Consider the following 16857-nt stretch of genomic DNA (forward strand, 5'->3'; position numbering starts at 1 on the left):
TTAAATTGTATTTTTAAAGCCAGTGCAAGTCAGGTTTTTTGTTACTAATAATCAAAAGATTTCTGAAAGACAAAAAAAAAAAAAAAAAAAAAAAAGAAGAAGGAAACACTTAGAGAATGTTTATGAAACAAACAACCTAAAATATTTCAAAGAATTTTATATGTTAGAAAACTGTATCACAGATTTCCCTTTGTCTTCACAGCATTCTCATGAGGAAGAAAATTGTTATCCAAGTGTTATGAAAGAGAAAACTGAACAGAATGGTCAGGTGACCTACTAAAGTCCCTTTGGTTATAAATGACCAGTACTTTTGACTAAGTACCGTGCTCTTACCAGAAGACCACACTGCAGGTGTAGACAAATGGACAATAGGATAGAATAGAGAGCCCAGAAATAAATCCATGCATATGTGGAACTTTAATGAGGGCAGAGGTGGCCTGGCATTTCAGTGGAGAAAAGAGGGATTATTCAATAAAAGGAGCTGGAAAAATTGGTTGTCCATTTGGAAAAAAAGTGAATTTGGATCCCACCCTTACACCATACCCATAAATCAACTCCAGATGGATTAGGGACTTAAATGTCAAAAGCAAATTTTAAATACTTAGTAGAAAAATATAGGTGGATATCTTTCCAATCTTGGGGTAGGGAAGGATTTCTTAAACAGGAGCAAAAAATACAAACCATAAAAGAAAAGATTTATGATTTTTGACTATTAAAATTAGGAAATTCTGTTCATCAGAAGAATTATTAAAGAAGATGAAAAAGCAAGCTACAACCTGAGAAAAACTCATTTGGAACATATAATTGAGAAAGGTTTAGTATCAAGCATATGTAAAGACTCATAAAATAATAAGGAAAGGCCAAACTGCTCGATAGACCAAAAAAAAATCAACAATAAACATTTTACAGAGGAGAAACAGAAGGAGAAATATATACAGCTAAAAACATATGGAAGGATCTTGAGTCTTATAGCAATATTGATGAGCAGATCAATACATAGAATAGCAAATCAATCATTATCAAAGAGATAATGGATATCCCTTTATACTCAATTTATTGGCAATAATTAAGAATTTAAACTACAGCAAAATTGAAAAGTATATGGATCAACCAGATTTCTTATATAGTGCTGGTCTAAATTGGTTAACCACTTGACATTATCTTTTAAAGTTTAATATTCACACACCTTATGACCCCACAATTTTCTAGGTGTATATACTAAAGGAAATTATTACATTTGTGCACCCAGATAAACACATAAAAGTGTTCAAAAAAGTGGTGTTTATAATAACAAGAGGAGATAGCAAATGCCTATCCAGAGGGAAACAAATTGTAGTATATCTGGAATAACTTATTGCAATGAAAATAAATGAACTACAGGTATATGTGATAATATGATGCTTAGTGATAGCAGGTTCTCAGATGATCACAGCATGATAGTCTTTATAAGCAATAACATTTTTGAGCAAACATATATTTGCTAAAATTATCTTTTTAAAAATGCAAGAAAATAATATAAACACAAAATTCAGCATGTCAGAGTTATGCAGCAGGGTAATGGGATCGGGAGGATTCTATAGATAGGTGCAAATATTGCTCATGTTCAAATTCTTGGGTTGGGTAGTTGACTTTTATCACTAACAAAGTAATAAGGCAGGGAATACAACGGGTAAATGAAAAAGTAAAATAGAGTCATGATGAGACCAGTGATGACAGTATATCATAAATCAATATAAATCAATTCTTCTCATCTTTAAAATGGAATTAATAAGAGTACTTAGCCTCCTAGGGTTGTTATGAAGGTTGAAAATCTTAGAATAATGCCTGGTACATAGTAAGTTTTATATTAGTATTTGTGAAAGATGAAAGAAAGAGAGAGAGACCGAGAGACAGAGAGAGATGGGGGTGGGTGGGGGGGTGGGGTGGGTGGTTGCGGGGGTGGGGTGGGGGGAAGAAGTAAAAGAAGGAAGAAATAAAGGAAGGAAAGAAAGAAATAATTATGAATAATCAAATTCCGTGCACTTGAAGTCCATTATTAAAGCATTAGCCCAATGCAAAGGGGTGTCAAAGAGTGCAAATAAGAGTGGGCTTCATCAGGGAAAATTCCCGAGAGTGGTACAGATTTGAAATAATTTTTTTTAATGTAAAAAGTATTGCTAAAACATAAACACATCAGTGAATTGGTTTACTAGTTAACAGGTTAAAGTTCCAGCTTCTATTTTCAGAGTGGAACTTAGTTGCCACGATAATAGGAGGTGACATTTGTTTGATTTTCCTCCCTCGGGTTGTGGAAGAATCCTATAAACTCTTCTATAAATAACCAAGTAGAGGCCGAAAGGTTTCCTGTAACTTACAGTCTAGAGCCAGTAACCTCTGATGGCAGTCTGAGTGGCAGTTGAATCAGCAGGGTGGCAGCGATCACGGGAAATTCAGCCTCCTCCAAGAAGGCTTGACTGAGCATGAATGGCTTATAGTTTGTTTCGCTCAAGTCCTCAGTAGTAGTCCATTAAGAGCCAATAAACATGAAACATTCCACTGGGTACCTTGTAGTCCTTGAGCCAGTGAATACAGCTCAGCCCCTCTGGCCAAGGAAAACACTGTCCAGTTGTTACAGGAGAACATACAGAGGACATACTATATTAACTGAGCAACACACTCCAACTCCCAGCTAGGAGCAGCGGACAAGACCACAAACCCTTCGTCTGAACAAAGTGCAGACTTTAATAAATTTGAATGCTTAGTGAAATATATAGTAACTTGTCTGTCTTATTCTGTTTAAGGTGGGATGGCCAGGGAAATATGTGAGTTGGGGGCATGAGTTAAATTGGTAATAGGGTTTAGGCCACTTAAAGAAATGAGTCATTTCTTTAAATGGCAGACACTTTCAACTTCTTTGCTGTATCGGCCCCAAAGCTACCAATTATCTTTCATTTATCTTCCAGCTTCAGTTCCTTTCTCTTCATTGTCAAAATGCTTCTTGGCTGCCTATGGGTTGGCACCAAAATGATTGAGTGTCAGGGTGGGTGTCTCTTTGCCCACCTTTTGGGTATGTTATTATTTATATTATACCCTGATTCCACAGATTATAAAGACTATCTGTTGCTTTTAAAAATAAAACAAGGCTGGGCGTGGTACACTTTGGGAGGACTAGGCAGGCGGATCACCTGAGGTTGGGAGTTTGAGACCAGCCTGACCAACATGGAGAAACCCTGTCTCTACTAAAAATACAAAATTAGCCGGGCGTGGTGGTGCATGCCTGTAATCCCAGCTACTCGGGAGGCTGAGGCAGGAGAATTGCTTGAACCAGGGAGGCGGAGGTTGTGGTGAGCCGAGATTGTGTCATTGCACTACAGCCTGGGCAACAAGAGCAAAACTCCATCTCAATAAATAAATAAATAAAAATAAAATAAACAAACAAAAAATTATCTTAAATCTATATCCTACAATAAAGTTCCATGTAATAAAAAACACCAAAATAATTTATTTTCACCTTTTTTCTCTTACAACTACAGTCTACTTGTTTGTTTTGTTTTTTTCTCATTTTAATAAACTTACATTAGGAGCACCAAGAAAAACACACAAAATAATCTAGTTTTTTTTTTGGTCAGACTATGAGAACTGACAATGCTTGGTCAAGTTCAAGGACTTCCATGCTCACCGGTTCCATTTGATCCAGGAGTGCTCTTTCTCTTCTCAGTCCTTTCTAGCAAATCAATTTTGTGGAAAGACCAACTAATAGTTACAAATGGAAACTTGTTATTAAAAAAAAATTACAGTATAGGAACAGGTCTTCCCAAGAATCAAAAATAAAGTAGAACATGAGTCAGAGATAAAGTCATTTCAAATGCATGTAGAAAACTGAAAGTCCTTGTTTTATTTTTTATTCACAGGATTTTTTTTCTTTCCTTTTTAGGTTGTGGTCTAGAAAGCATATTGTGATTTGTAGAAGAAGCACATTCCCATTTGGACTTTTAACAAATTCAACTGTTTTGTGTTCTGTGTGAGTAAATTTTAGGTTGCCCATCATTGAAAACCAGTTTAAAAAAAAATAATGGCAGTAGATAATCCAGACATTTTCTACCGTATTTGTTGACTCCAGTTGTTGGAAAGTAAAATTCTGGAGGAAGAGCTGGGATATCTCCAGGGGCTTACTTTAACATCATCAAAGCCTCTCCTGCTCCCCCTTTGCATGTTACAGTATCTGCTTTACCAATCAGAGGGAAATTTATCATGTAGGATTTAAAGGAGATATTTATGGTGTCCGTAAGCACAGTGACTTTGACTGGTAAGACGTCAGCTATTCCCTTTAGGAGATAAAAGGCCACAGCTGGTGAGGTAATAGAACAGGAACTGTTTCAGTATTTCAAAACAGAAGACCTTGTTGAAGAAGAGAGATTTTATATGGCATTTGCTTTTATTTTTTCCTTCTATGATGAACAGGTGTGGGAGTCAATTCAAGAAGGCAGCTTAGATGATTGTGAGACAAGGGAGGGAGGTAAGTATTTTTGATCATTGGGGAAAGACTGAGATTTTCAAACTTCAAACCAAACATGTAGTCCAAGCCTTTTCTACCTGTGTACACAAAGGAAAGAGGAAACTAAGTCAACGTAAAATAGGCAGTTGTTGTTTGGATTATTCATTAAGTTATGAAATCCTCCTGGCTACACAAAACAGAAAGCCCAGCTATGTGACAAGTGTTTGATGTAAATATGCAAATGCAGTTTTAAATTCCTTATACCTAAGGGAACAAGATATCTGGGTAAGGGGGGGTTCTACTATTTCTTAAGCTTACAAAGCAGGTCCATGAATAATGTCATTTAAGTTCAATGTAATTTCCTTATAATATTGATGAGAAAAAAAATGGATTCCTAGCTGAAGTCATTGTGTGTGTGGACTTTGCATGTCCCCCCCATGTCTGGTTTCCTCCCAAAACCCAAAGCTGTGTCCGTTAGATGAATCAGTGTGTCTCACTGGTCCCACTGTGAGTGAGTGTTGCTATGTATGAGTGGGCCCTGCAGTGGGAATGGTGACCTGTCTGGGGCTGGTTCCAGCCTGGTACCCTAAGCTACCAGAATTGACTCTGGCCACTTGAACTTCTGAACTTGAATAAGTGGGTAAATTATTATCTTACTTGTTTTTGTTAACCTTTCTTAAGTGTACATGTAGCTCACATTCCTTTCAAAGTTATTTTGATGTTTATTTCAATATTAGAAGTGTTTGGGTCTTTCTTTAGAAGTTTGGTGATTTTTTTTTTTTTGGTGACCAGAAATATGCTGTAGCAACTTAACTCTTGTTTACATCGGTTAGCCTATAGTAAAGCTATTTTCGTTATGTGTTCTTTCACTTGAAGTTCCAGTTTCCAAGAACCTATTGTCCAAGATAAGTAAGCACTTACTGTACTTCTGGGCACACAATAGGCTAAGCATCTTATATTATCAACTAGAAGATGAGATGAAATAAAATATAATGCTAAAATGATGTTAAAAAGTTATCACATTATAATAAATTATAATAATTATTAAAATGACAGGATATATGAAAGCACTGTAAAAAGTAAAGCTTAGTAGATGCATTAGAGGTTATGATTGGCATTGCTAACATTATTATTATTAAAATCCTTCAGTGCTGAGCACCATTTATTTCTGCCCTTATAACCCCCTGGACCTGTACTGTATCTTATAAGAAAACCCACAATAAATATTTGATACATTGCTGAATAAAAGGTAGGTTGACTTCTTAAAGTACCTGCAAAATACCTCATCCACAAGAGAAAAAGGCAAGAGAATAACCTTGCTTCATGAATAAAGTATCGATCATTTAGGCGTTAAATTTTCTATTTGTTCATTTTTTTTTTTCCAGCAGAAACTCTTGGAGAAATTGCATAGCATTATTTTAAACAATTCCCCTCAGGGGCCCATTAAATAGGCTTTTCTGCAGACAGGATAGATGTCTTTTACAGCTGGTCAGTGTTTAGTTCTCCCAATTCTTGACTGAAGAAAGAAAATAACTGGGATGTAGGATGTCTGACCTATAGATTGCTCATTCTCTGCATGAGTCAATCTTTGAAGTCTGAAGATAAAAATCACCATTAATCACAAAACTTTCTTACAGTCATAAGGTCAGATATCCCAGGGCCCTTCCAAAATTACCACGTGCACTGGCATAGGGCGAGATCAGCTCAGCTGTGGTCGCTTTTATGACACAGAGCTCCTTCTCTCTGGTTGATGATATTGAATAAGCAGGAAGGAAGAAAAGAAATAAAAGTCAGCTAACCATGGTTGAGTCAATCCAGCCCACGGCATTCAAAGGCTGAAGGGCCACCTGACACTCCAGAGGCTGCTGGAAATGCAGGGCTGTTTCGTCCTGGGGTGAGTTTCCGTTAGAAGAAATACTGACTTGAATGAAACAAAGAGTCGGTCCCTTGCTTTATTGGACAATGAAAGTTCCCGTCATACTGATCAAAGATCGAGGATTTGGGACATGTGGGAATGCATTAATACCTCACCTGTGGCTGAGGCAGATGTGTGTTTCCAAATGCTAATTTCTTTTCCTGCAAAGCCAGGTGTGTAAGGAGAACTAAGTGTAAAGGAAACTTTTTTTTCCTGTGAAAATCTGGATCCATTTCAATCCAATTCAGTTTCAAAAACATTTATTTACTTTGTGTCCCTTAAGTAAATAGAATATTATCCTGAAAACACAAAGAACATAGAAACTGAAGTGAGATAGGAAATTAAATGGAAAGGAAGGAAGGGAAGAGGGAAAAAAAACTGGGAGGAAGGAAAGATTGCTGAGTGACCTTTTGTGTTGTGCTGTTTAATAGACACATTATTGCTTTCAGTCCTCAAAGAAATCTTGGGAGAATGGTGTTGTTTAATCATTTGCCAGGTGAGGAAACTGAAACTCAGGGAGGTTCCTACTTGCCCAGGGAGGTAAATATTGTTCATTCAATTTTGCTTTTTGATGTCTGAATTATTTTCTGTATTTTTGGAATTGCTCTCATTTTGATTCTTTGCAGTGGGGATGGGACAGGAAACCTTGTAATTGGAACAGAAAATACTAGATGATCACTTTCCCCTCTTTCCCAGACTCCCTTGAAGCTATGGCAAAGGCTCTGATAACCACAGGCATCTGCCGCAGATTTTTCCTCAAAAGTTTCTGAGAGGGAGTGAGTGGAGAGTATGCTTTTGCTCTCTGGCAGTGGCTCTTTCTGTCTCTCGCTCTGCTGTAAGAGCAGATGACTTCAATGATGCTTAGTGGTGGCTGCAGTGTTTTCCTTACGAAAGTGTTTCTGATACTTAATTTTGCGTTATTGCTAGAAGTTGGGTCTTATGCTTTTGTTTTCTGGCCCTTCTAATACCCTATTAGCTATTCATTATCTTTTTCAAAAACACTTCATTGTAGACTATTTAGCACATTCAAAAATATAGAGAATAGCATAATAAGCCTCCATATACCAATTTCCTTCTTAAACAATTATCAACACATGGACATTCTTGCTTCATCTGCACCCCTATCCATTTCCACAATTACCTGGATTATTTCAAATGAATCTCGGGCCTCATCTTATTTCATCTGTAAAATGTTAATTCCTTATCTTTAAAATAGAAATATTATTCTGCGAATGAGCAGAATATCATTATCCTACCTAATGATAGTTCCTTAATATTAAATCTCTGTATACAGATATCTCTGATTATCTTATAATTTTGATACGTTTATAAAATATCTTCAAATCAGCATCAAAATAAGTTCCATACACTAAAATTGGTTGATATGTCATTTAAATTTCCTTTAATGTATAGATTCAATTTTCCTCTTACTCTTTTGTTTTTTAAACACATTGTTTTCCTGTAGAATTTCCCCATCAGAATTTGCTAATTGGATCCTCGTGGTTTCACGTATCATGCTTTTCTGTCCCATGTGTTTTCTGCAAATTATTAGTTGGATCTAGAGGCTCAATCACATTCACCTTTGATTCATTTGGCAAGTCAACTTCATAAATGGTGCTGTGAGCTTCTATTAGGGCATAGAAAATGTCTAATTGTCTCCCTTTTCATGAAGTCAGCAGTAATTGATGATTATTATTTAGATACACTATATCATTAGGAGTAGCAAAAAGGTGATATTATAATTCTATCATACTCTTTAAATTTGTTACCTGGAATCCTTCCATAAAGAGAAAATTCTCATACATTACTTGGTTGACTTGAAGTATTGGTCATATAGAAAAGTCAGAATAAATGCTTAATGTTTTTTCTTTATTTACCAGTTTTCAAAATAGTTAAATAACTCGCTGGTCAAAAATGGCCAATTGTTTTTATTTCTATAGCCATTATTAACTAAGAAATTTAAATATATCTGATGTCTTTCAATCTATTGCCATTATCTTTACTGATATTTAAATTGACCCATCTCTGGCCAGTAAGAGGCTCCTCAGGATGGCTCCTGAGTCCTTTCTACACACTTTCAATGGTCTTTGATGTTATCTTTTCTCTATGGTACATGAAGATCCAGGCTCATTTTGTACATTTCCTTCCCAGACCTGATGTCAGTCATTTCTTAGTGGCATTTAGGGAATACACATTGATCCTGGGTTGACCTTTGTTTTTAGACATGTTTCAGTGGGCAGAGGTAGTAAATAGTTTTTTTTTTTTTAAAGATGAAATTATCATGAGGTCATACTAATACTTCAAAATCAAATTTAAGACTATAGAATTTTTGCTTAATCTAATCTATGTTACATATTTTTTTCTTTTTGAAGGCTGAGGAATTCCCAATGGATGAATCTTAGAATAACAATTCCAATAGCACTATCAATAATATGATTACTGAAAAAGAGAGAGAGTGAGAGAGTGTGTGTGTGTGTGTTTGAATTTCTTAGTATCATTAGAGAAAATCCCACTGAGTATATATATATATATAGAGAGAGAGAGAGAGAGAGAGAGTCAGTTTTGTCTTCTTAAGACAATTAAAATAGTTTCTGTGTGTATGGTTATGCCATAAAGCAATGTCTAGTTGGCTTTACTTGTTTTAGTTTGCTTTTGTCCTTTAGGGATTGCTTTTTTCAAACTTAATTTTGTTATATAATCATGAAAAATATTTGATGATTCCACAAAAGCCACAAGGCCATAAGTTATAATATATAGGCTTTTCCAATAGCAAGGATGCTCTGCAAACAGCATATATCCACAATGCCAGACCCTGCTATTTGTTCTTTCACACTAATTCCATTAGGCTGAGCAAGCACTTATGAAATAGCCACTATTTAGTGTGGCCCAATCCTAGGAGTGTCCATAGTATTCTAACTATTTTGATATATCTAATATTGTGGTTAAAAGATAAGGACTGTGTGTTGCACATTTCCTTGAAAAGAGCTGTTCACAAAGCAAAATATAAACAAGTGCTATGGAAGTTTCATTTGTTTTGGAGAGTAGGAATGTAAGGGAGTATTCTAGACTGCTGAGGTTGGATAACATATCATGGAAGAGGCAGGATTTGAACTGGAGTGATTCATGAGGAGGTGTTGAACACCGGCACACTGGTTATGAAAAGAGGAAGCCAACTCTGGTCCTCAAAAAACTTGTAATCTAGTGGGAGAGGTTACCAAGAGTTCCATGTTATCTGTGCTCTAACAGAGGTATATGGAAGGCATAAAGGAAGTGTGCAAGAAGGGGACTTCAGTAAGCCCAAGGGAAGTCAGAAGAGTGCCTATGGAGCAGTGAGGCCCAATCTGAGTCTTACAGGAGTATGAGTTTGTCAGGTGATAGACTGGGGAGAGGTGGGAATGGAGTGTAGAGCAAGGCAAGCACAGGAAATAGTTCAGAAATGAGTTTGAAGGTAAAATAGAGTTTGAGTAAGTCAGAGAGCAAAAAGAAATAAAGTTGAAGGAACATGCAGGATGAAACATCTTATATATCGGGTAGGCAAGAAAGAGCATGAAAAAGATTTAATAGGGTTATCAAGTGCTTAGCTTTCTGTCTAAAGAAATAAAAATTATAAAATATAAACTAAATAACCATTGACATACTAATGTCCTTTGTCATTACAATTTCATTTTTGATGGATAGATATGTTATCAACAGTGGCCTAGAACACTCCCCATTTTAGTTTTTTCTCCTCTGAATTATTTAGTGATGTGGAAACAAAACTTGAGTAAATGCCATAGAACGTATCCTTGTGATCTTTTGCTGTTGTGAAGCATCTTTCCGTAGTAGGAATAATTTCACCCTCTAATTTATCTGTTTGCCAATAAAACATTTAAATGCAAAGTCAAAAATGTGTTTATAACTGTTGTGTGGGAATCCCCAAGAAACTTCCCAAATAGGTGCTGATGGCACCTGGCAACACCATGTTGTGTCCGGAATTGGTGGGTTCTTGGTCTCACTGACTTCAAGAATGAAGCCGCGGACCCTCGCGGTGAGTGTTACAGCTCTTAAGGTGGTATGTCTGCAGTTTGTTTCTTCTGATGTTCGGATGTGTTCACAGTTTCTTCCCTCTGGTGGGTTTGTAGTCTCGCTAGCTCAGGAGTGAAGCTGCAGACCTTTGCAGTGAGTGTTACAGCTCTTAAGGCAGCGCGTCTGGAGTTGTTCTTTCCTCCTGGTGGGCTTGTGGTATCACTGGGTTCAGGAGTGAAGCTGCAGATCTTTGAGGTGAGTGTTACAGCTCATAAAAGCAGCGTGGACCCAAAGAGTGAGCAGTAGCAAGATTTATTGCAAAGAGTGAAAGAATAAAGCTTCCACAGTGTGGAAGGGGACCCAAGCGGGTTGCCAATGCTGGCTCGGGCAGCCTGCTTTTCTTCTCTTATCTGGCCCCACCCACATCCTGCTGATTGGTAGAGCCGAGTGGCCTGTTTTGACAGGGCGGTGATTGGTGCATTTACAATCCCTGAGCTAGATACAAAGGTTCTCCATGTCCCCATCAGATTAGTTAGATACAGAGTTTCGACACACAGGTTCTGCAAGGCCCCATCAAAGCAGCTAGATACAGAGTGTCGATTGGTGCACTCACAAACCTTGAGCTAAACACAGGGTGCTGATTGGTGTGTTTACAATCCCTGAGCTAGACATAAAGGTTCTCCAAGGCCCCACCAGAGCAGCTAGATACAGTGTCAATTGGTGTACTCACAAACCCTGAGCTAGACACAGGGTGCTGATTGGTGTGTTTACAATCCCTGAGCTAGACATAAAGGTTCTCCAAGGCCCCACCAGACTCAGGAGCCCAGCTGGCTTCACCCAGTGGATCCTGCACTGGGGCTGCAGGTGGAGCTGCCTGCCAGTCCTGTGCCATGCGCTGGCACTCCTCAGGCCTTGGGCTGTGGATGGGACTGGGCGCCCTGGAGCAGGGGGCGGCGCTAGTTGGGGAGGCTCGGGCTGCACAGGAACCCACGGAGGCGGGGGAAGGCCCAGGCATGGTGGGCTGCAGTCCCAAGGCCTGCCCCGCAGGAAGGCAGCTAAGGCCCAGCGAGAAATCGAGAGCAGCGCTGGTGGGCTGGCACTGCTGGGGGACCCAGTACACCCTCCGCAGCCCCTGGCCCGGGTGCTAAGTCCCTCATTGCCCAGAGCCGGCAGGGCCAGCTGGCTGCTCCAAGTGCGGGGCCCGCCAAGCCCACGCCCACCCTGAACTCCAGCTGGCCCGCAAGCGCCGCACACAACCCCGGTTCCCGCTCACGCCTCTCCCTCCACACCTCCCTGCAAGCCGAGGGAGTGGGCTCCTGCCTTGGCCAGCCCAGAAAGGGGCTCCCACAGTGCAGCCATGGGCTGAAGGGCTCCTCAAGTGCCAACAAAGTGGTAGCCCAGGCAGAGGAGGCGCCGAGAGCTAGCGAGGGCTGTGAGGACTGCCAGCACGCTGTCACCTCTCAATTCTCAATGTGACTAGTTTTCCTGTTTATTACAGAACAATGGAGAGTAATAGACTTCTCTTAGTCCTTCTTGATAGTTATTTGCATGTTCAATAAGAGGAATAAAACATGTGCAGGTACTTTGCACGAGGAACGAAATGCAAAATATTTTATAGACCTTTTTAATGGACAAAGGTCGTGGATTCCATCCCTTCCCCAAAACCCTACCTTAAGAAATATAATGAAAAGAGTTCCCTCTGTTAGCTTGAATGACAGCCTGGGAATTCCCAACAGATACCTAACCCTAGGCATGGGCTCCCTCTGGGTGTCTACTATAGAGGTGTTACCACCAAAGTCTCAAGTCTCCAGATGAGGACTGAACATAGTGCTGATGATATCTAAATGGTTTTTGTCATTGTATTTGATAGGAAGTAAAGGGTAATTAAATTCTTTGAGGGGCCTATGCCTCTTGCTATAAGAGGGGTCCTTTTTTCCTCACTGAAATTAAAAAGACAGATAGGGCTGGGTGTGGTGGCTCATGTCTGTAATCCCAGCACTTTGGGAGGCCGAGGCGGTTGGATCACTTGAGGTCAGGAGTTCGAGACCAGCCTGGCCAACATGGTGAAACCCCATCTCTACCAAAAATACAAAAATTAGCCAGGTGTGGTGGTGGGCACCTGTAATCCCAGCTACTCGGGAGACTGAGGCAGGATAATCACTTGAACTGGGGAGGTGGAGCTTGCAGTGAGCTGAGATCACACCACTGCACTCTAGCCTGGGTGACAGACTTAGATTCCTTCATAAAATTAAAATAAAATAAAATATAATAAAATAAATAAAATAAAATATAAAATCAGAGTGTCTTTGGGACCAGGGAGAGAAGGGACTTAATTGTTGCACGCCCTAAAAACAATAGAATAAAAGATTGTACCAAAGGGAGCAAGGTAAAATATATATTTAATATCTACTGAAACATTTCCCTGAACTCCAGCTTGGGAGAGGTACCTGGCAGCACAGATTTATGTGAGATCCCTCCTATTGCAATTTAATATGGAAATGTAGGGAGGGAGGGGAAGGATCAGAGTCAGGGAAACCAGGAATGGGTCTATTGCAAGAGTTCGGGTAAGAGACAGTGAGGTCCTTAGCTGGGATACTGGCTTTGAGATGAAGAAGACATGGAAGATTTGAGAGCCATTTAGGAGGGATGGAGTGGGGTGGGAACAGAGAAAGAAAACAAGATGTCCTAGTTATTAATGCTTTACAGGTGGGATGATAGGCAGAACATGGAAAGATGGTGTGAGAAGGGGAGAGTCCCACAGGCTGATGGTGGCATTCCTGCTCCTGCTCTGAGCTCACCCAGCCCTGTGGCACTCCTACTTCTACTAACTGGTGGGGTCACACTCCCAGTATTTTCCAGAGAGAAGTACTGAGCAGCTTAAAGTATTTGAATGGGAAGAGGAGAAGCAAACTACAGCTACTTCAGAGGATAACACTAAACACCTAGTCCACTCTGTATACACTAGAGGTAAGAGAGGTGGTTCATAGAACTTCACATGTGCCCAAAGTTTTCTCCTGGCCTTCTTGGTTAATTCTGTGTTGTCTAATATATCAAGAAAAAATAGTGTAACAGAGTTCCCAATCTCAAACTAAACCCTGAGATTTATTTTTTTGAAACACTGAAGCAAAGAACCTGGAAAAATTGTTATTTAGAAGTTGCAAGATGTTGTTTTGACTCCCTAGAAGTTCTTTCATTTTTCAGAGCCAGCTGTTGTCTTATGGAGGAGAGCCACCAGAATGGGATCTTTACTAATACAAATGCAGAACAAGTATTAATTCAACGCTCTTCATAATAATAAAATTCACTGCCCACTTGAGTGCACGTTTATTATGAAACGGTAACACCCTTAGCCTTGTGGATGAGGAACCCCAAATTAGCCTTGTGGATGAGGAACCCCAAATCCGAGCCCTGTGACTTAAGGGTCCAGAATTCTAACTCTGCTCTGGCTATGCCTCTTCCCATGGGGCAAGGAATCTCTAGGCCAAATTAGAGCACACACTCCTTCCCTCTTCAAGACTAAGCTCCGGGCAGGCAGATTTATCTTTTGGGTACAATAGGTGGAGTGCCAAGGTCCCCTATTACTGTTAGGGGCCACAAAAATGTTCAAATTTCTTTTAAAATCAGAAAAAAAGAATGAACTTTCAGGTTGAAAACATGTCTGACATCATATTAATATATTTATTTCTATACCAACACAGTTGTAAGACATAACTTGTGATTTATTTTATGGAAGATGGGGCCCACAAATAGAAAGGCACCTAGAGTTCATTAAAGACATAAAGTGGCTATCCCTCTAGGAAGCTAGAACCCCAGACTTTTATGTCCAAGTGGCCAAAACCTACTTCCAGGGCCTGCGAGGGCCTCTTGCCCAAGTGTCTTCTTTTAAGAGCAGACAGCACACAGGTATGAGCACCCCAAAGCACACCAGTGACTATGGCTGATCTTGTACAGTCTGTGACTGGAGTGTGGGTGTATGGGCTAGTGTGTTCCTGTGTCTATGTGTGAAGCTTCTTGTAATAGGAGATGGCATTGGGACGGAATGAAAAGGAATGTAGACAAGGATTGGGGCTAGTTCTCTTCACAATATTGCATTCTGGTGCAGACTGTGTAGACAGCATTACTTGAACAAACTGTGTGAGAACAGACATTACAAATGCTTTAAATGAATGTGGGATGGGTCACTGATCTTTCACTATTATTATTATTATTATCATTTTTGGGACGGAGTCTCACTCTGTCACCCAGGCTGGAGTGTAATGGTGTGGTCTCGGCTCACTGCAACCTCCACCTCCCTGGTTCAAGCAATTCTCCTGCCTCAGCCTCCCGAGTAGCTGGGACTACAGGCATGCGCCACCACACCCAGATTATTTTTTGTATTTTTAGTAGAGACGGGGTTTCACTATGTTGGCCAGGCTGGTCTCAAACTCCTGACCTCGTGATCCACCCGCCTCGGCCTCCCAAAGTGCTGGGATTGATTACAGGCGTGAGACACCGCACCCAGCCTGATCTTTCACTATTAACATTAGGAAGATAACATTGTACACTAAGCCCATCAAAGAGATGCAAGTTAAGTGCAGGCTAATAACAACTTTCTGTAAATAATTTAATGTTTAATTTTATCTAACAGGTGCTGTTAATTTTCTTGTGGAGAAGGAACTGTCTTTAGAAAAATATCTCAAAAAGCCACTGAAGTAGAAATTTCCAGCATGCTGAAGATGGAACTTGAGAAGATAGAAAGCTCTGGGTCCTTAGTGGCATCACTGAGTTGCTGGACCACTGTTGGAACCACCCTATGTCTTAGTTTTTAAATCTCTTTACTGTCTAAGACATTTTTAGTGGAACTATTGATCTCTAGCATCCAATAAGACCTTGCAGGATTTGCAGTTTTATCTGTGTTTATTTTGTTTATTGTCTGCTCCACCCTACTTGATTGTGATCACCATGACATGAATGACTGTGCATCTTTTGTTCACCCAGGAATATCCAGTGCCTGCCACGCAGAGTGTGCTGCATGTACATGCTTACTTGATGTCTGTTGTAGCAATGAGTGAAAGAGAGAAGGAATAAATGCTTTCTCCCGTGATGAGGGGACATGGAGTCCAGACAAGCTGGACCATTATCCCAGGCCCAGCACTCTGCTTTATTTTTTTTTTTTCCAGTACAGCATAACATTCAGTTACAACAGAGTGAATGAAATCTCCTAAGAACACGGCTGATTATTTCATGATTGCAAAAAGGACTCGCTAACCTTCCCTTCTCCTGTAACACAAGTCAATGCTCTTCCAATCTCCTTTTAGATGGCACCTCTACTTGTCAGTCAACACATGGTAGTCTGGGCTAGCCAAGTTAATCCTTAACTAAACTGGAGTGGTGCTGATCATTCGGCCTCAAGAATTGAAAAAATCACAGCATTGCTGAAGGAAAAGGCATTTTTCAGGTAGAGAGGCATAAGTCTTGGGCCAGGAAGCTTCAGTAAGAAGACAGTAGTTTCACAGAAATGCATTAGCTTGGGGAGTCCAGCTGCTGTTCTTGCACCTAAGAAATTCAGAGGAGAGCTCTTTGCTTCCTTGCTCATTCCAATGGTTAGGAGTCAGGCCTTGTCCCAGAATGTTCAGGTTGATGCTTACCATTTAAGCCTTAAGTTAATCCGGTGAAGCTCCAGGCCTTTTATGGGATTCACAAGAATAAACAGCATTTAAATATAGATTCTCAAAGGTCAAATCTTTGACCTAAATCTGAGGATTCAAAGCATTGTTCACTCTAATAATTCTGCTAGTTCCCCAAATTCACACAAACCATTTATTTCAGAATGTAAACCTTGAATAATCTTTTCTTACCTGTAGTTTTGTGGTCATTTAGAAAACACAGCAATACTCTATTTTAATTGGAACTAAGTGTCAAAAATAAGCCACTTCATTAGTTTTCTAGATAATGGTAAAATGTAAGAACAAAAAGCCACTTTTTTTTCCAAGTGGTATTTTACAGTGACTTTTTTTTTTTCCTTTTTACTGCATTTTAGAATTCTGGAGGCATTTCTCGGAAACTTTCTCTTACTTGTTAATGAATCATCCCCTTTGAGAATCAGCAGGTGATTTCAGGAGCCCAGGTGTGAATAACTGATTTAAGGTAGACCTTGTGGGTGGAGCCAATGTTTACCAAGTGCATTCATTCGACAAACATTTGATGAGCACCAAATTAGAGTTCAATTGCAGATAACAAAAACCAGTTGAACTAATTTCATCAGAAAGCTACTTAATAGGGGTAATTAGGTGCTTACAAAATAGAAGGGCTGGAAGCCCAGGATCTAGGCTGACACCCATGTAGCTAGACCCTGGAAACTGGGATTCCAGCTGCCACAGAACAGCCAAGTGTGTTCATGACTGTGCTTGTTTGTCAGCAGGAGCATGGCCCTGCCTCGTGATACTGTGTTTTTCAGCTCTCACGTGGGTGAGTCTGTTTGGAG

The 16857-nt window shown here is 39.8% G+C and overlaps 1 protein-coding gene across 2 annotated transcripts in view; it reads left to right on the forward strand.

Moving 5' to 3' along the window:
• The window catches only part of LOC129041630 (uncharacterized), a 118886-nt gene extending 103609 nt beyond the window's left edge, over nt 1-15277 (forward strand). The window contains exons 1-3 of one of the 2 annotated variants that reach the window (XR_010127700.1): nt 6224-6368; nt 13244-13361; nt 15022-15277. Coding sequence is in view for 1 of the 2 variants with exons in the window: in XM_054497084.1 (XP_054353059.1) it covers nt 13244-13361; nt 15022-15089 (186 nt within the window). In the remaining variant the exon portion in view is untranslated. Of the gene's footprint in view, nt 1-6223; nt 6369-13243; nt 13362-15021 lie in introns of those variants that run through there. The other variant, XM_054497084.1, reaches the window with a different exon arrangement.
• The last annotated feature ends 1580 nt before the right edge of the window (nt 15278-16857 follow it).

The sequence above is a fragment of the Pongo pygmaeus genome, chromosome 1 (assembly GCF_028885625.2).
Source record: "Pongo pygmaeus isolate AG05252 chromosome 1, NHGRI_mPonPyg2-v2.0_pri, whole genome shotgun sequence".
NCBI lineage: Eukaryota > Metazoa > Chordata > Mammalia > Primates > Hominidae > Pongo > Pongo pygmaeus.